Source organism: Aythya marila (assembly GCF_965140915.1).
Source record: "Aythya marila genome assembly, chromosome: 1".
In the NCBI taxonomy this organism is placed as follows: domain Eukaryota; kingdom Metazoa; phylum Chordata; class Aves; order Anseriformes; family Anatidae; genus Aythya; species Aythya marila.
The window spans coordinates 26,022,430-26,042,431 of NC_139042.1; the positions used below are offsets into that span (position 1 = coordinate 26,022,430).

General features: G+C 38.7%; 1 protein-coding gene across 2 annotated transcripts in view; it reads right to left on the reverse strand.

Moving 5' to 3' along the window:
* The window catches only part of TRPC4 (transient receptor potential cation channel subfamily C member 4), a 165,324-nt gene that overhangs the window by 84,175 nt on the left and 61,147 nt on the right, over positions 1–20,002 (reverse strand). For both annotated transcript variants that reach the window (XM_082752547.1, XM_082752548.1), the window contains one exon: positions 17,061–17,465. In XM_082752547.1, coding sequence (XP_082608673.1) covers positions 17,061–17,438 — 378 coding nt within the window. In that variant the 5' untranslated portion in view covers positions 17,439–17,465. The remainder of the gene's footprint in view (positions 1–17,060; positions 17,466–20,002) is intronic.

Sequence of the window (20,002 nt, forward strand, 5' to 3'; positions counted from 1 at the left end):
TATTTTATTGAAAAAGAGGAGTAGAGAATGGAAAGAAAATCTTGCAAAAAGGAATTGATGACAGTTTCCAGATGGAATAAGAGAAAAAGATATTTGAGTTGATAGATTTGGGACATGCATTTGTTGGGTGTGACTGATGAGAAAGCCTTCAGCAGTTTCTCTCTCTCTCTCTTTGAGAAAGTGGTCATTTTCAATTAATGTTTTCCTGTGAGCATTATTAGTGGATGGATATGTCCTTCCAGCAGTCAATGTCAATATCTTGAGCAACAGAAGGAAATGACTTGAAAATAGACTCACAATAAGTGACTGTCAAGATAGTTTGAGCTTGTTTCCAGCTCTGCAACTCTTACCTGCTCTCTCACTGCACATCTTTTTGAAACAAGACAAATAAAGGGTTTCTCAAGTAGGAATTCTGGACATTCCTTGAGTGTTCATAATGAAAAATGACAATCAAAGAATTTTGTTTTCACTCAAGAACAGTGAAAGAAGAAGATGGAAATGATTTGAGAAAAAAAAAAAAAAAAAAAGAGACCTGACAAAGAAAAAAGATCTTATTATGGAAATGATTAAAGGAGAACTCAGATTATTTCTGACACATCATAATAAAACTCATATAAGCCTCTCACAAAGTTAGCATGATGAAAAAAGCAAATATCAAAACTTCCTGAATATTCAGAAGTAGATGTGGTTGGGTCCTTCCCAAGAGAATTTTCTTAAATGCATGCATAGATTCTTTTCTGAAAGGCAAAATGGTTTGTAAAGGCAAAATCATTTTAACTATGTTTATATCTGACATTCTCTCCCCAGAGGTCCTGTGTTTCTGCTTTAATTAGAAAAATTTGGTTGATGTGGCAAAGTTTCGGTAACAGGGGTGCTGCAGGGATATCTTCTGTGAGAAGAGCCCAAAGGCTGCCCCACGTTAGGTAAGAGTCAGCTCCATCCAGCTCTGAAAGATACTTGGCCAAAGCTGACTAATGCTGGTTGCACATCTCTGAGAGCATATTTAAGAAAGAGGAAAACTGCTGTACAACAGCAGCTGGGAGAGGAGGGAGAAACTGTAGGGAGAAAAAATTCTGAAGACACCACAATCAATGCAGAAGGAGAGCAGGATGTGCTCCAGGTGCCAGAGCAGAAGTTCCCCTGCAGCCTGTGGAGAGGACCCTGGTGGAGCAGGGCGTCCCCCTGTAGCTCACAGAGTACCATGGTGGAGCAGATCTCCACACTGCAGCCTGTAGAGGAGCCCGTAGTGGAGCAAGAGGCCTGGTGTGAGCTGCTGCCTGTGGCGGACCAATGTTGGAGCAGCTTGGTACTGAAGGATGGATGCCAAGGTCCAGATCCATATTTCAGCTGTTCTTGAAGAACTTCTGTCTATGGGAAGTCCATATAGGTTCAGTTCAAGAAGTACAACATCTTGTAGGAGAAATTCCAGTTTGGAACAGGGGAAGAAAGCAAAGATATAGGAGCAGCAGATAAAGCATTATGTCTAAGCACAACTCCCCTTTGCCATTTCTCTGCACTGCTCAGCAGGAAGAGATAGAGCTTGATGTGGGATGAGGGTGAACATGAGGTGAGCAGGTGTTTTAATTTGCTTTTAGTTTCTCATTGGTCTAGTCTGTTAGTAATAGGAAATAAATTACTCTCCCTAAATTGAGTCTGTTTAACTTGTGACAGTAATTGGTGAGCAATATCCTATTGTTCTCTCAGTCTTTGAGCCCCTCTTCATTGTATCTTCTCCCCCAGTCCCTTTGAGGAGAGGGAGTGAGAGATAGCTGTGTACTGTAATTTCAATAGCTATCAGGATGAATCATAGAATCGTTAAGGTGGGAAAAGACCTCTAAGATCATCTGGTCTAACTGTCCCCCAATGACCAATATCACCCACTAATCCATGTCCCTAAGCACCACTTCCAACCTTTCCTTGAACACCCCCAGGATCAGTGACTCCACCACTTCCCTGGGCAACCCATCCCAACACCTGAATACTCTTTCTGAGAACAAATGTCTCCTCATTTCCAACCTGAACTTCCCCTGGCACAACTTGAGGCCATTTCCTCTAGTCCTGTCACTAGTTACCAGTGAGAAGAGGCTGACCCCCAGCTTTCCACACCTTTCTTTCAGGAAGTTGTAGAGAGCAATAAGCTCTTCCCTGAGCCTCCTCTTCTCCAGACCAAACACCCCCAGTTCCCTCAGCTGCTCCTCGCAGGACCTGTGCTCCAGCCCCTTCTCTACCTTTGTAGGTCTTCTCTGGACACACTCCAGGGCCTTGATGTCCTTCTTGTAGTGAGGGACCCAAAACTGAACACAGTACGAGCACAGCACCAGGTGTGGCCTCAGCAGAGCAGAGTACAGGGGGACAATCACCTCCCTGGTCCTGTTGGCTACACTATTCCTGATACAAGCCAGGATCTGTTGGCCTTCTTGGCCATCTGGAAATACTGCTAGTCTATCTTCAGGTAAGCATCAACCAACACCCCTGGATCCTTTTCCTCTGCACAACTTTTCAGCCACTCTGCCCCAAGCCTGTAGCACTGCATGGGCTTGTTGTGATCAAAGTGCAGGATCAGGCATTTAGCCATGTTGAACCTCATCCCACTGGCCTCTGCCCATTGATCCAACCTGTCCAGGTCCCTCTGCAGGCTCTTGTTACTCTCTAGCAGATCAAAAACACCATAGAAGAAAAGCTCTTGCTCTTCCTTAGTTTTAGCCTTCACCCAAGCTGGCTCCAAAACTCAGTGGGAGAGGCAGAAGAAACTGACTTGCTTCTCCAGGGAGGTCTTGAAAAAAATGGTAAAAAATGAGTTCTAACAGTCTGAAATGGATCCTTTGTTTATTTCCTGAATTTCACAGTTCTAGAAACAGAAAAGGTGTCCTGCTGGCTGTGGAATGAGAAACGTGGTTTTTAAAAAGGAGCTTTTGAAAAAAGAGGAATAATAGATTGGTGGCATCTTGAGAAATCAACAAACTGTTTAGGATATAAAAGTGTTTCAGAGGGAAGGGCAGGAATTAGCTAAACTTCTTTACAGCTGATTGCAATTACTTAGCATTATAAATTAATCTGAGATATCTTCACAGCTGGGAAGTAAACTTCACATCTAAGAAAATTAAAAAAGGTTATACACTCAAAGAACAAATTGGGAATCAGACAAATTTGCAAAACACTTAAGGAAAAAAGATTCTATATATTTTCAAAATATTATGACAAATGAATGCAAAAGAGTATGGCAGAGACAAACCCCCATAAACCATAGAGAGGATTTAGAGAAATATTATAGTGAGAAGTTTCATAACCATGTTATTTCTGGTATGTTGCTCAGTTAGTGGTTTGTTATTAAGCAGCAGCTCTAACTTTCCAACCATCAAACTATAAGTCTTCCGACTTTGACAGATGAACAAGACTTGTTTTTGTGTAATTGAGGAGACTGAAGCTCATGCAGCCATGCTGGCATAGAAAAATTGAACTTTCTTTGAGAGGTAAAAGATTGTCAACTACATTTTATTAATGATAACTTCATCTGTGTTCATTTCCTTAATGATGGACGCTTTAAGATCCTCCCCTTCTGCTCTGCTCTCATGAGACCCCACACACAGTACTGTGTATGACTCTGGGGCCCCCAGCACAAGAAGGATGTGGAAGTGTTAGAATGAGTCCAGAGGAGGGGGCTGGAGCACTTCTCTTATTCAAAGGCTGAGAGAGTTGGGATTGTTCTGTCTGGAAAAGAGAAGGCTCCAGGGAGACATTGTGGCCTTAGGGGGCCTACAAGAAAGCTGGGGAGGGACTCTTTGTCAGGGAGCATACTGATAGGATGAGGAATGGCTTAAACTAAAAGAGGGTAGATTTAGATTAGATATTCGGAAGAAGTTCTTCACAATGTAGGTGTTGAGACACTGGAATAGGTTGCCCAGAGAAGCTGTGGATGCTCCATCCCTGGAGGTGTTCAAGGATGGGGCTTTGATCAACCTGTTCTAATGGAAGATGTCCCTGCCCATGGCAGAGGGTTTGGAACTGGATGATCTTTAAGGTCCCTTCCAACACAAACCATTCTATGATTCTAATTCTACGATGCTCTAAGATGTAAAAAGTTTGTTTGTTTGTTTGTTTGTTTGTTTAAGAAAATATATTTTTACTCTATTAAGTACATGGCAGTTACAGAGAACTAATAAGCAGAGATTTTCTGTAAATTTTCAGCAGCACCTGGGCCAGTACATAGCATGAAATATAAGGTTTTGGTGGTGAATATTTCAGGTTTTCCTTTTTCCTGCCACAAGGCTTCACACATGGTGACAAGCCTGAGGACTTCGATAATATTTTAGTACCAGCCTCTACTAGCTTAATTTGAAGGAGAAATAATTTTGCATCCTGCCAGTCCAGGGTGAAGATGTAGAAGATATGGATCTTGACACTGGCATGATACGCAATTAAAAGACTTCTATCAGTACAATATGTGACATGTGAAACTTCCACCCAGAAAGTGGTTGTTAAATTGACAGGGTAAATTGGTAGTAATCTAAGAAAAATAAGCCTCTGTAATCATGTTAATGGACTCTGTCAGCCACCCCATTGTGATTTTTGAATTTGTTGTGCTGTTCCAGCTGAATGTTAACAGGAAGGAATATTAGATGTAATAAAATCCCAAAAATTTCCTGAAAATGCTCTGGAGGTGGATGACTGAGGTCTTAAGAAAATTCTGGAGTGTCATCTCAACTATGCTAATAAATACCAGAAAAATCACACACACCTACCAAAGGAAAAAAATAATTATATATATATATATATAATGAGAACACCAACTTCTTAAAAAGCTTTTATGAGTATTCATAATTAATTAAAAACAAATATAATTCTATCATAATGCACATGGTGGTGTGAAAATCAGATTTCATAAATCTCACTTCTTATAGAACAATTTGACAAAAGGTGACCTGTGACAAGAGTGTGACAAGAGGACGGGATTTATCTCCAGTTGAAAACAATTATAGTGTCTACATATGAGTTAGGTTTTTGAGCTTCCATTAAACCCAGTGCAAATCTAGGACCCAGCTCACTTGTCCCCATGTAGGTGCAATTTCAGATATTTCTGTAGGTGTCCTGTCTGACCTCCACTTGTCACTCCAGACAGGCACTGGTCTCTCAGAGGTCCTGTGTTGTATTTCCAGCCCCATATTCATCTCTGAAATGTCTCTAGAATGCCTCACATATCACTTGGTAATGACTCGTAAGCCCCTGACTTGGGCCCCTGGTCAATTCAGTCAATAAGGTCTACAGAACTATTTTTCATAGCTTAAGGTAACACTCAGATTTGGATGGCAGTGTAGGTGGAGGCCAGGCCTGTCCTGAGGCAGAAGACATCTCTTCACAAAGACACGGCTCTAGTACTACATTGCACTACATTCAGGAATCTGAATCGTGAGCTGGACACCCTAGCCCTTACATAAATATACCTGTATACATATTGCTTATATATAATGCATATCTTAGTCTATCTCATCATGGACAAAACCATTAATTGTCCTCTGAGAAGCTGCTCTAGTCAGAAGAGACACTGGATTGTTTACATTGCTTCTTGAATGTCTATGTATTTTGTTAACTTCAAAAGTTTACTTGCACAGCCAAATGAAAAGTAATTGGCTGTGTGCATTTCTAGACCTTACCTCAATCAAAGAAGGTTTTGTCTGTTGAACCTTTCAGTCTTTTTAATAGATGCATAACACTGGTGTCAGGGCTAGGTTTTTAGATTTTTTTTCAAGCATCAAAAGCATTAGAATCTTTAGTCAAAACTATCTGCATAGCTGTTGAGTTAACGAGAAGTAAAGGCAGGCAAGTTTAGCAAATAGATTCCAGGCATGGGGGTTTATGAAAATAACAGTACAGGGTCTAATAACTGTAGAAGGCAGAGATTTTAGAATTTTTGTTTGTTTTCTATGTGTATGCTGTACCTATTTGGATAGTAAACTTGAATGAGTGTCATAAAATGGCAGTCAACAAATATAAAAAGAAGGGAAAAGAAGACAGTATTGAATATGGGAACTGTTGAGGAGAAATATGACTTTTCTACAGATCTCATTTTTGCATAAATCCTTTAGAGATTTTGATTTATTTTAAATTTTCTAAAGATTTTAATATAGTTTAGATTTTTAATTGTTTATGGCTAATTTTCATGCATCTCCTTGCAGTAGAAAAGTGCTTTTATTTGCAGGATAAGTTAAAATAAAGAAGTGTGAAAAAGCAAGTGAATAATGACATAAAATAATTATTACAAATTGGTAACATTTAGAGTTTGGGTAGAAGTTTAGTTCACCAATTGTCTTTGAACTAAATGTATATTTGTCATCATCAAATTTTTATTTTTATTTTTTTAATTATTTTTTAAATTCTACAAACTGCTAAAATGGAGGATTAGATTATACTTTGTTTAAATTACCATTGATACTGCTACCCACCAATAATCTAGTCTTAAAGACTATGACACTCTGGCAATATGTATGTTGCCAATAGCAAAATGGCTCATCATTTTGTACATTTCAAGAAACTATCACATTCCCCCATATTTTGGCATGCTTATTTTTTGTTTGTTTGTTAGTTTGTTTGACAGTGCTTTACATTTGGAATTTATGATTTAGCATTTGTTACAAGGTGATGGGTGCATATTGTAGAATACTGAAATTGCCAACAGCTCTATTTAAGGGCACCAATATCAGCTTCTGAAGTCTTTCTTTAGTGATTGTCACTTTTTTTTTCTTTTTTTTTTTCTTTTCTATACAGCCACCCCCCTACTTCTGATGCATATAAACATAGGATATGTGAGTTTATTGCCAAGATGTAATGTCACTTGTGGCTTCTTTTCATTATTATTATTATTATTATTGAACTTGAAAACAGTTCTCTCTAAAAATGAATTAAAGAACATTATTTTTGTAAATCCATATCTCCATCTTTTGTGCAATTAGTCACTGATGCCTTTATGGTACATTTCTCCTTCAGAGTTACGTGTTTTTTTTTGCATGTGCCCAAAATGTTGTATTAAAAACTGAATATGTGGATAGGCTTTTATATAAATTTCATTAATAAACTGATTTATACTTTACACAGCCTCTCCCATTCATCTCTGTCTATCAATATTTTAAAACCTGCCAGAGAATTTAAATTAATAAGATGCCACTGGAAAAATAAATAAATAAATAAATAAATAAATAACTCATCTACCCACTCAGAGTGGGAAGATTCAACTTTGTGTCCTCATATTCCACTTCAAGCCTATGTACTTGAAGCCTTACAAAATAGCTTCGCTTCCCTCCTCCATACTCCTTACTAGCTAGACTGTCATTAATCAGAACATTCAAAAAGGCACTTAGTTCATGAACTTTTGTGGGAGACATTTTCAAAACAAAAGTGATGCTTTAATCTCAATAGACGAAGAGCATTACAAAAGTGACTGTGACTGATATTTTCCAAAGTTACTGGAGAAACATAAGAAAAACTACAAGGCATCATGCAGTCCTCATAAAATCTTTCTTTTTCTGCCCCAGCTTCATCAAAATAAGTCCCAGTTCTGTAATTGGGTGAAAATCTGAAATAACCTTTTAAAATATCAGATCCAACATCTTTGGGTTTAAAGTCCATTGCGGGTGAGCTAGGCCTACAACCAGTACATATTTATTTGGTCCTCTCCATCATGACCTGCACTTTTACTATGAGGAGGTACAACCCCCAAACACTATGAGGTTGTGGGGCAACACAGAGCTGAGACAATGATATTATCTCATTTGGCCTGAAAGGAAAATAATGGACTGAAGCTAACTGAATACTCTGGGTCTACTAAGAGTCTACTAAGTGGGAGATGAGGCCACATGTGGGGGATTTTTCAGGAGCCAAGAGCTCTGTCAGCTTCTGTTAAAGAAGTGTCAAATCTAGGCTGCTACCATCTCAATCAAGGAAAATGACTCTTTAGGCTCTGTGTTGCTTTCATGCTGTTTCCTGATTTTTCAACTTTAGACTTTTTATCTATTTTTGGGATACTGCCAGACTGAAGACACTTTGCCTGAAAAGCTGCCTAGCTTTGCTGTTTGTGTCCTTTCCTAGTCAGTTTAAGTGAGTGCCTGAACATCCAAGTGTCAATGGTTTAGATACTATACTGTGCAACACTCTTTACACATGCTTTTATGGGGCCAGTCCTCTCCCTAGCTGTTCTCCCACATACTTGCATTCTTCCCCAAACTAGATGGCAATACAGCTAAAAACAAAACAAACAAAAACAAGCAAACAAACAAAACAAACAAAAACAAACAGATGTTGAACATATGATCAGTCTTGTTTTATTCTAATCAGAATTGCATGCAGTAGAGTCAAGTGAAACACAACTTTTATTGTCAACACCTCGTCTTCTCTTCTGCCTTCCCCCACTCCAAATAATTATCAATCAGCTAAAGTCATCAAGATTTATAAAATATAACTTTAGCTTGTGACAGCACAATAATGTCCCTTCAACCCACCTCCCAAAAACTCTTGGGACAGCCAGCTGATACTCTGCCGTAACTCTTCCTGTCCAGGAGTACACACTGGTTGCTAATACACATAAATGCCAGAGCAAGCTCTGAGGTGCTGCTCTGCCTGTCACCCAAAGCAAGAAGTTAGCCAGACCCTGTTGTAGCTGTCTTCTAGCTCTTTCAACACCCAAATGTGGGACGATGGACTGGGACCTCCCAGAGTTAAGGTGCTGCCACGCCATGCCCTGGGACCCAGAATTCCAGTGTGTCCTGGATCCTCTTGTTCATACATAGCTAAATGTCCATGTCAAGCATTGTGCATGTGGCATACAGTACCATTAGTATATGTTTGGCTGAGTTATATGGATGGATTCACATCTAGTAAGAACAGTATCAGAGTTGTCACCTTCTTGCATACTTCACATCTCACCTATCTCTGCCTGATGCTACATTCCTTGTAAAATTAAAACATATAGTCACAGTTTGCTGTCCTAACCCCCTTCACCAAAACTTAATCCCTTTAATTTCAGTCCTTTCCCTTAGTGATAAAGGATAAAACATACTATCCCTTTTATTCAGCTGCTCAGAAAAATGCCTGTTGTAGTCTATCATGACCAGAGAAGTTACTTGAAGAGGTCCTTAAAAACTGAGGAAGAAGGGTTGCTCACGAGTCTACCTGGAGAGAAAATCATAACTATACATATGCTTTTTCTGAAGGAGTCTCATAATACTGTAGTGAAATCAGAAATTTGAACACAGAGCTCTGAGTGCAACCTAAATGATAGCTAACCAGATTAGTAGAAAGCATGGAAAGAAGTGAGGTGGTGGAAGAGGTTTCTGTAAAGTGAATATATGTTACTTTGGGGTGGTTGGATGGACATTTCCAGGTCCACTATAGCCAATTGGCACTGACAAGCCCTGCTGTAATTATCTCCATTTTCACTAACTTGTAGTCTTGAAAGGGCGAGAAAAAAATCATGAAGGTATTGAGATGCTAATTCAGGTATAAGCATCTTTTACCACTTTCCAAACACATGCCAGACTCTTTTACCTCATTTCTGGCACCAATATGCAATAGGCTCTTTGTCAAGGCACATGCTGAATGTATTTAACTCATTCAGTAGATATGAAGTTTTGGAGGTTTGGGTTTTGTTTGTTCTAATTAATCATTTTTTCCCCCTTTTGTAAATGAAACATGCATCTCACAACATTTTTTCAAAGGTGGAATTAACTGAAGCAATTCTGACAGGCATTTCCTAAGCTAGGTCTTCACAAAGTACGTATACAAAAGATAAGAAAAATTTAGTATCATGTACCTTGACAGGATACTCTCTGAAGTACTGTCCTCAATTACTCCTTCCACTTGCAATCCCCTTACATTTGTGAATGCTAGTCTGGCATTAGCCTGTTGTTTTTTTCAGACACCTGCAAAAAGTTATCTCCAGGGTGTCCACTTTTCAAAATACTGGCAGTGTCACAAGATCATTTTCTAACAGTAAACAGGGAGGCGCTACCATGTGCTTTTGCTAGGCAGGCAATGCCTGTAAATACTGCAGTTATGTTCCAGTGCCCTAAATCTAGACTGTCAGGTAATATGGTACTACATAGATTCAAGTTAAATAACTATGACTTCAGTTTCACTTATGTGTTTTGTAGCATCCTCAAGAGGCTGCTGCCATCTTCCCTGAATATAAATGCATATCTAGGAAGTCAGCCACCCAGGTAGAGACTGATGCCTGGGTTTGTCAACCAGCAGAGCATATTGTGGTTTAGATACAGGTATTGTATTCCTTTTTTTTTTTTTTTTTTTTTTTTTTTTGTGCTTCCTAACCCACATCCCATCTGTGGATGGTGATATATGTAGTTTAATAATATAAATATATTTCTGACAGATACTAATTTTTAAAGAACGATGGCCTTTTTCCCTTCTTAATTTGGCATTTGACTATCTATCAGGGTAAGCAACAAGTGTCTTGGCAGATAATTCAGGACATATGGCTTTGAAAAACTGATAATTTAAAAGTACTTGAGCAAGTTTCTTCAATTCATTCACCTTAAATTGTGTTATTTTCTTTTATGTACTCTGTAGCAGCTGCTGCAGCTAAAATGTGTAGAAAATATAATGCAGTTGACAAATAACCTTTTCCTTAGTTATGTTGATGTATACCATAAAAACCTCACTCAGAAACTGAATAACAGTAGGAGTCAAATACAGATCAAAGCTATTAAATATACATGGCTCATCCGTAGTCACCAGATGGCACCAGATATATCCATATACTGATAATCAGCTTAAAGCTACTGTAACCCTTGTGGTCATTGAAATGCAAAGCACATCACTTATGGATATTAAGTTGCTCCCAATAGCTGAGTGGTCAGTAGACTGCAGACCTTATATTAAGCTTTAACAAGATCTGATTTTTTATTTTATTTTATTTTATTTTATTTTATTTTATTTTATTTTATTTTATTTTATTTTATTTTATTTTATTTTATTTTATTTTATTTTATTTTATTCTATTTTTTGAAGAAGGGAAACATCAAAGATGAAGATACATCTTCCAAATCTGAAGATAATGGTTGGAATTTTTTTACAAAAATGAAGGAATATACCATTATTTTAATTAAATGCATTGATTTTTGGTTATAATTAGGATCATTTCATTTCATTTTGGTTGGAAAAGACCTCTAAGATCATCAAGTCTAACCATTAATCTAGCACTGCAAAATCTACCACTAAACCATGTCTTAAACACCACATCTACAGGTCTTTTGAATGCCTTCAAGGATTCAAAACTACTCCAAACTCCAGGGACTCAACTACTTCCCTGAGCAGCCTGTTCCAATGCTTTACAACCCTTTCAGTGAAGAATTTTTTCCTAATATCCAACTTAATCCTCCCTAGTGCAACTTGAGGCCATCTTGTCTTGTCCTATTTCTTGTTGCTTGGGAGAAAAGACTGACCCCCACCTTGCTATAGCCTCTTTCAAGGTAACTGTAGAACACAATAAGGTCTCACCTGACCCTTCTTTTCTCTAGGCTAAATAACCCCAGTTCCCTCAACTGATTCCTAGAAGACTTGTTCTCCAGACTCTTCACCACCTTTGTTTCTCTTCTCTGAACATACTCCAGGGACTCAATGCCCTTGTAACTAGGGGCCCAAAACTGAACAGAGTAGTCAAGGTGCTTCCTCGCCAGGGCCCAGTATGGGGAACAAATACAGATCACTTCCCTAATCCTGCTGGCCACACCATTTCTAATACAAGCTTATTTCTAGTACAGGCTGTTGGTCTTCTTGGACATTTGAGGCACTGCTGGCTCATATTCAATCAGCTATTGCCAGTTGACTATCCCCTGATAGCCAGGACTGCCAACAGATGATGTCAGGTGGCCTAGTGAGCACTTTCACCAGCTTCTTCATTACCCTTGGTTGGCCCCATAGACTTGTGTACATCTAAATGGAGTAGAAGGTCACTAACTATTTTGTCTTGAATTCTAAGGGCTTCATTCTGCTCCCTGTCCCAATCAAACAGCTCAGGAGCCTGGGCACCCAGAGAACAACTGGTCCTACTAATGAAGACTGAGGCAAAGATTTCAAATCTCTTTACAGATTTTTATTTTTTTATTTTTAAATATTTCAATGTTTTAAAGAATCAAAATTTTGAGAAAAAAAATAGTTCTTTCAAAAGATACTTCAACTGTCTTAAAGAATCGTAGCTTTCTGTTGACAACAAGCAATTTATTTATTATTTTTTTTTGGCTCTCTGTTATTGCTAATAAACTCTTGAAAGCCTATGCTTAAAAATCCTTTAGTTTTATGAATATTATCACATTATTGCATGAAGATGAAGCTGAAATTAGCTATACCTCATATATAGGATATTATCTCATTAATATAAATCAGTGAAAGCTAATTGATTTAACTGTAAATCATAAGTAATGCTTATTAATATTATTACTTTTTATTATATTATTCTTTGTATGCTTACAACTTTAATCACCAATAAAGTATTTGGGAATCTAAACTCTTTCTTGAGCTTGGCAGTATTTAGCACACACATTTTTCTAATTCCCTATTCATCCGTCTCTGCAAATAACTTCTCTTCAAGGAGAACAAAAATAAAAAATAAAAAAGCAAAAGGGTGAAATCTTGACCTCACTGAATCAGTGGCAAAACCCCCACTAACATCAAGGGCTGGGATTTTAGCACACATGACCAGCTTTACACAAAGGAGAAGAAAACAAACAGACAAAGATATCATGCTATTTAAAGTACAGAGTCTGAAAATGAATCGTCATCTAAACAATATGGCAAATATTTATAAATTACAAAAGTAATCAAATAAAAGTTTGAAATAGAGTTTTGAAAGGACCTTGATTCTCTAGGGAAAATGTAGCTTTCTTTCTAAATACTGAACATATAAGTTTTAGTATATAATTCTAAGCATTCAGATTTTATATCTTTAATCCGTTTTAATGAATTTTCAGCCAGAGTGCTGCTTTTGATTATGCTAAATATTCAGTATTATCTGCTTCACTGCAGCAAAATGCTTACTACAAAAATGTAATCTATATCTGCATTGACTTCATCATGAACTGTTCCTAAAAATGAACCAATGTTATTATCTACATTTACAACACCCATAGAAACATAGTGGTTGGTGGGGTCACCAGTGCAAACAAAGGTGTGAACATGCAAATAATCACAGCTTTTTTAAAGGTCATTTTTTGCAAGCACTAGCTTGTAGGCAATATTTTTCTTTGCAATGGACAGACCTAGCCTTGTACAGACACAAATGGAGATGTTACTTTTCAAGTGATTTGTGATTATTCTTCATGTTTTACAGTAGTGGGCAGACCCTTAGCAAATGTTGTGAAAAAAGAGCTTTTGTAAAACACTTTGCCATGTTAAATGTGAGGAGGATGTAAATACTGTTATCCCACAAGGAAAGACGGGAAAAGAAAAAGAAGCAGTACTCTTCATACCATCCAGTTGTGGAGTGTGGCACTGAAATATTTTTAAGTTTGAGCCAATAGTGCTACCCTCCACTTTGGACCAACCAGTTTGTGCCTAATTTAACACTGTAGTATGTACTCAACAGGCAAACCTATCTTTTGTCTTCTATAGTATGCTATAGCAGGGGCAACTTTATTGCACTATACAGGTACCTTAAAGGAGGCTTTAGTGAGGTGGGGGTTGGTCTATTTTCTCACGTGCCTGGTGACAGGACAAGGGGGAATGGGCTAAAGTTGCACCAGGGGAGGTTTAGGTTGGATGTTAGGAAGAATTTCTTTACGAAAAGGGTTGTTAGGCATTGGAACAGGCTGCCCAGGGAAGTGGTTGAGTCACCATCCCTGAAAGTCTTTAAAAGACGTTTAGATGTAGAACTTAGTGATATGGTTTAGTGGAGGACTTGTTAGTATTAGGTCAGAGGTTGGACTCAATGATCTTGGAGGTCTTTTCCAACCTAGATGATTCTGTGATTCTGTGAGCTTCTACTATTTGTACTCCAGCACTGAGTCACTGTCCCCAGAGAGCAGAGCTCGGCACCTGCCCCTCCGCTCCCCTCCTGAGGAAGCTGCAGGCTGCCATGAGGCATCCCCTCAGCTTGCTGTGCTCTGTGGGGACCGAGTCCCCTCAGTCTCTCTCTTCTTTTGGCTGAACAAATTAAATGATCTGTCGCTCCTCATGGCTCCCCATTTAGACTTTTTGCCATCTTTGTTGTCCTCCTTTGGATACATTCTAATAGTTCATGTCCTTCTTATATTGTGGAGACTGCACACACCAGCCCAGAAAGTCTAAAGAACAGTCTGAAATCAAGAGCGTAGTACAAGGTAAATACGCAGGCTCTCTCTACAGTCCAAAAAGTGGTTTATGCTGTTTTAAGACATGTAATTTGGAAAGGCAGCATGAATTTCTCCCCCAGTATCTCTATTTTTCTCCATTGGTAAGGGGATCCCAGGCAGCCAGATCAGAGGTGGCTACTGCTCAGTGAGACAAACTCTGCTCTGCAGATGGCAGCTTCCATTACAGAGGCTGGAGAATGGTGACACAGGTGATTTAACTGACTTGGCACTGGGCTTTGCACGGAACCTTCTGGGTTCTGGTGCTTCACGTAGAGAAGTTCAATTTGTTGTATTCTTATCTGTACTGTCAGTGGGGAAATAATGAAATGAGCCAAAAATAAGGTGAATCTAGTTCTCTTCCCCTTCTCTGACATAAATCTGTTGTCATATAAAGGAATTCTGCTTTTACTGTCTAGAAGATAAGGCAGACACTCACATTTGTACGAAGACCTACTATATTTCTTTCTTTCCTTAACAAAAAGATCATATAATTCATGTTATTTTATCAGCAAAAATTATACACTTACTTATCATCTGCAATTCTACCTATAGCAAGTACATAATACTGTAATTAAATTTTATTGTATGCATTATCTGAGACATCTCTAATCACTTCAACTTATTATTCATTGAAATGCACTCATACAGTAACTATAATATACAAAAAATGAAACAGATGAAAATAGAAGACAACATTATAACTATTTATAAGGATTCTCCTCCTGAAATAGTCTTAAGAATATCAGAATTTATGGGTTATGCCATCACCCATAAATTGAAGACAGGGCTGAAGTTCTGATTAATTGGGTCGTGTCTTACAATGAGCAGAGAGATGCCTCCATTACATGGAGACATTAAAACCTCTACTGAATTTAAGAAATTCTTCACTCTGAGTGTGGTGAGGCAGTGGAACAGGTTGCCCAGAGAAGCTGTGGATGCCCCATCCCTGGAAGTGTTCAAGGCCAGGCTGGATGGGGCTTTGAGCAACCTGGTCTAGCAGGAAGGGGTTTGGAACTAGGTGGTCTTTAAGGTCCCTTCCAACCCAAACCATTCTATGATTCTATGATTCAAGGGAATCTATGATTCAAAGGATTTCCTAAATTAATTCCCATAGACCATGTCTTTACAGTGCTATTCTTTTTGGAATGATTTGCATCTTTGAATGAATAAGGATTTCCCACAAATATCTTTGAAATACCAGTGAAATGGCAGAATGGCCAAACAGCTGGAAAATACATCATTTCCTGGTGATACCTTCATATTAGCTGGGTTTGCTTCTCATCTGTTCATTTCTTTTCCTTTCTCTTTAGATGAGACTTGACACGCGACTGCATGAATATTATTTGCCTAATTTACAGAATCATAGAATGGTTGAGGTTGGAAGGGTCCTCTGGAGATCAGCTGGTCCAACTCCTGTGCCAAGCACGGTCACCTAGACCACATTGCACAGGATTGCATCTAGGTGGGTTTTGAATATCTTCAAAGAAGGAGACTCCACAACCTCTCTGGGCAAGCTGTTCCAGTGCTCTGTCACCCCTACAGCAAAGAAACATTTCCTCATATTTAGCCAGAACTTCCTGTGTTTCAGTCTGTGCCTGTTGCCTCTGCCTTGTCGCTGGGCACCACTGAAAAGAGTCTGGTCCCATCCTCTTGACACCATCCCTTCAGATATTTGCATACGTTGATCAGATCCCCTCTCAGTCTGCTCTTCTCCAAGCTAAACAGGTCCAGCTCTCTCAGCCTCTCTTCGCATGAGAGATACTCCAGTCCCCAAATCATCTTAGTAACCCTCTGGTGGACCCGCTCCAGGATCTCCATTGTAGCATTGTCTATCTATGTCCCTCCTGTACTGTAGAGCCTAGAACTTGATACAGTACTCCAGGTGTGGCTTTTCCAAGGCTGAGTAGAGGAGAAGAATCAGTTTCCTCAACCTTCTGACAACACTCTTCTGAATATACCCCAGGATACCATTGGCCTTCTTGGCCACAAAGGCACATTGCTGGCTCATGGTTAGCTTGCTGTCCACAAGGACTCCCAAGACCTTCTCTACAGAGCTTCTTTCCAGCAGGTCAGCTCCAAACCTGTATTGGTTCATGGGGTTATTCTGCCCCACGTGCAGGACCCTGCATTTGCCTTCAGTGCAAATTCAGTGCAGATTAAAGCAAGTTTATGTAAACTCTTGCTGAAGTAGAAGAAAATGTTTTATTTGGCTTAGAAAACAAGAGGGAGTTATGTGGCAGTCTCCAGCAGTCTTAGCTCAATCTATGCTCAGAAGGTGGCAGTCAGTGGGGAGTTACTTTTTTAAACCATGTCAGCAGTTTCACAAGCAAAACAATTTTACCAACTTCCAGATTTTCCTGAGTGAGTTTATCCTGGTTGCAAAACTCTTGACTTGAAGAATTTTGCCTTTATTTATTTATTTATTTTCACTACACTGTTCCAAAAGAGTGTTTTGAGGGTGTAAAAAGGATGCAATTGTTTTTATCTGTACTAGTTGGAAGCTAAGTCTCAAGTGACAACTACCTTAAGCCAATAAACCTGTGGACATGTGCAGATTTGACTGATCGAGAGAGATGTCTTAGAATAAACACAGTATCAAAACCATTGATTTTCTCATTTGAAATACTTGTGTGCAAGGATGACAGTTTACTTTTTGTGTGTGTGTACTCCCTTTGCAAATTCTTCTCTTTTCATCAGAGCAGACTAAAAACCTAGAACAAACCTGGTACATACCTGTTTCTCCCCACTGGGCTTCTTGTGGTTTAGCAGCAGCTCCACAGCACCAACTACTTCCTTTCGTATGGCATGCAAAAGAGCATCTCCCACATATACATTAAAACTTAAGAGCAGTTCAATTAGCTCAAGGTTCTCATTTTCAATTGCAATAAGGAGTGCAGTTCTTCCCAGAGGATCAATGCAATTAATATTGATCTTGAAATAAATTTCTGCTTCTTCCAAAGCTTTCTTCACACTGGCATAATCTCCTTTCTCCACGGCATTCAGATAGGCTTTCTCTGAATGGGAAAGTTCAGATTCTGCTCGTACAATACGAAGAGGGATACGATCTCTGTAGGGAGCATTGACACTTCTTTTGTAGTAGAACTGGGCCATATTTTATGCCATTCTAATACTTTATCTCTGAAATATGAAAAGAAAGAATAAATCAATAATGTATTTTGGGGTACAGTACACCAAGTTAATATTTTTAATATATAAGTATTTAAATAAGAAATAATTTAAACTAAATAATAAACTAATAAACTGATGTTGAAAATAAACATAACTTTAAGAAGTATCCAAAAAAAAAAAAAATTGTGAGATCACCAACAAAGTGTGCGAAACAAAAACATAACCATCTTGCTCAAATTTACCAAGCCAAAGCATGTCAGCACACCATTCCCATATATATATCCCTTAAACATGTAGTATGAGGTGATATAATGCATTTTGCACCAAATGTGTAGTCCCACTTCATCCTTTATTTTTGTAGTAAATTCTGCTACCTCACGTTTGCCACAGCTCGAGAGTACACTCATACACAGTTACTGCTGCCCACTACTACAGGGCATTTATACTTTTTGAGCCTGATTGTGGTAACAGTTATGTCACTTAGAGGCTGTTTCATCCGCCCTTCTAAAGGTACCTAGTCCTCTTTGAGATATATTAGGTACCCCACCAGCACTCCATTATGACACGGGTCTTTCACATTTAGAACTTGCATACACATGTCTTTGATATCCCATGCAACCCAGGTGTTACTGGTGGTTGTGTGTGGACCACTGAATACAGACCATTTTGTCTGAATCTTTAGCTTGGAAAATAAGTCGAAAAAATAAGTTAGAGTTGGAATAGGTTTAGACTTCAGTTTTTCTGACTGCTCCTGAAATACCCTTTAAACTTGAATTAGTTTCTCCTGACTTATCTGAGATAGTTAGACCCAGATTCCACAGTTCAATGGAGTGCTTTCCTACTAAGATTTTGATTCAGTCTCATATGCTATAAAGAAAAACAGTCATACAAAATACTTTTCCAGCCAGTACTTGCTAACATATTAATTAGAATTCAGAGCATGAAAGGAAAAACAAAAGCCATATAAGATAAAGTCACAAAGACTGGTTAGATAAAGATCATGGCTTTGATTCTGAGCTATTAAAATCTAAACTAGAATGAATACTGAGATGCTACAACTATAAAGCAACTCTAACGTCTTACAGATGATAAAGCATTTAATGCCTCTTTTAGTCTGTACATTTTGTGCAAGAACTTTGCAAAAATAGTTCCTTCTAACAGGAACAATTTATCCTGACTGTACCTACTACCTTAAAAAAAAAAAAAAAAAAAAAAAAAAAAGAGAGAGAAAATGATTGACTTAAAAGAACAGAGCAGACACACACACCACACACACACAAAAATGCTGTTCCAGTAATGGCTGAGCAGTTTCATATAACCATAGAATGGTTTTGTTCCAACCTCCCTGCCATGGGCAGGGACACTTCCCACTAGAACAAAGCCCCATCCAATCCGGCCTTGAACACTTCCAAGGATGGGGCACCCACAGCTTTGCTGGGCAACCTGTTCCAGGGCCTCACCAGTCTCATAGTGAAGAATTTCTTTCTAATGTCTAATATAAACCTGCCCTCTTTTAGTTTAAAGACAATCCTCCTTATCCTATCAGTACACCCCCTGACAAAGAGTCCCTCCCTGGCTTTCATGTAAGCCCCCGTTAGGTACTGAAAGGCCTTGGGATTGCTCTAGCCCAGGTGCAGGACCTTGCACTTGACCTTGTTGAACTTCAGGAGGCTTACAAAGGCCCACCTAGTTTGTTAATCAACTAAAACTATAGATTCTTGTCTTGTTCTCAGTTGACAATGCAAGTTTGGTAAACACAAGGACTCTTCCTCCATTTCCTTCTGTCATTAAAAATCATACAAATTTCTGTCAGAATCTAATTTTGGAAATGCAGAGTTTATTTTTACTATGTGAGGTTTCAGTTCATCAAAAATTTTCAGTAGCCATTGTGAGAAACAGTGATTCATCTGCTCCAGTCTCCATATGCAGTTCAATGAGAAGTGCGTGCAAAGGCTGTTACCAAGTTGTTTTCTTCATTTTCTGGAACAGATCAACAGCACTTGAGGCAGGTATGTAGCAGCAAAGGAGATACGTTAGAAAGAATTTCCCTCCAAATCCACGTACAGCAACTAAGTGATTGCACTACTTTGCATCCAAAATATTTCTGAATTCTGCCTTGAGGTGATATCTGTCTGCACCATGGACTACTAGAAGTTGTACAGACAGTTGATTATGTTCTGGTAAACTCACTGTATGTAGAGCACATATCCATTGTACATTTTTATGTCCCTGGAACAGATATAGCATATTCTTATTTTTAATGCATTGTATTTAATAGTTTGTCTTTCACTCTTACTTTTTAGGTTCAAGAAGAAAAAAAAGGATGTACAAAATCACTATCACTTCCAATTTAACAAACCTAAATGTAGATGTTTACGTGTGGATATCTACTTAAAAGATAAGGTGCTACATTCTCATTACAGCTATGGAGATTTAGGGCTCCATTCCACTGCCTATAAACTGCCCATAAACAGGTGCTGGATGCTGAAGGGCATCCTGCCTAGCTCCAGGTGCCACCTCATGATGACTTAGGTCTCACATGGGGT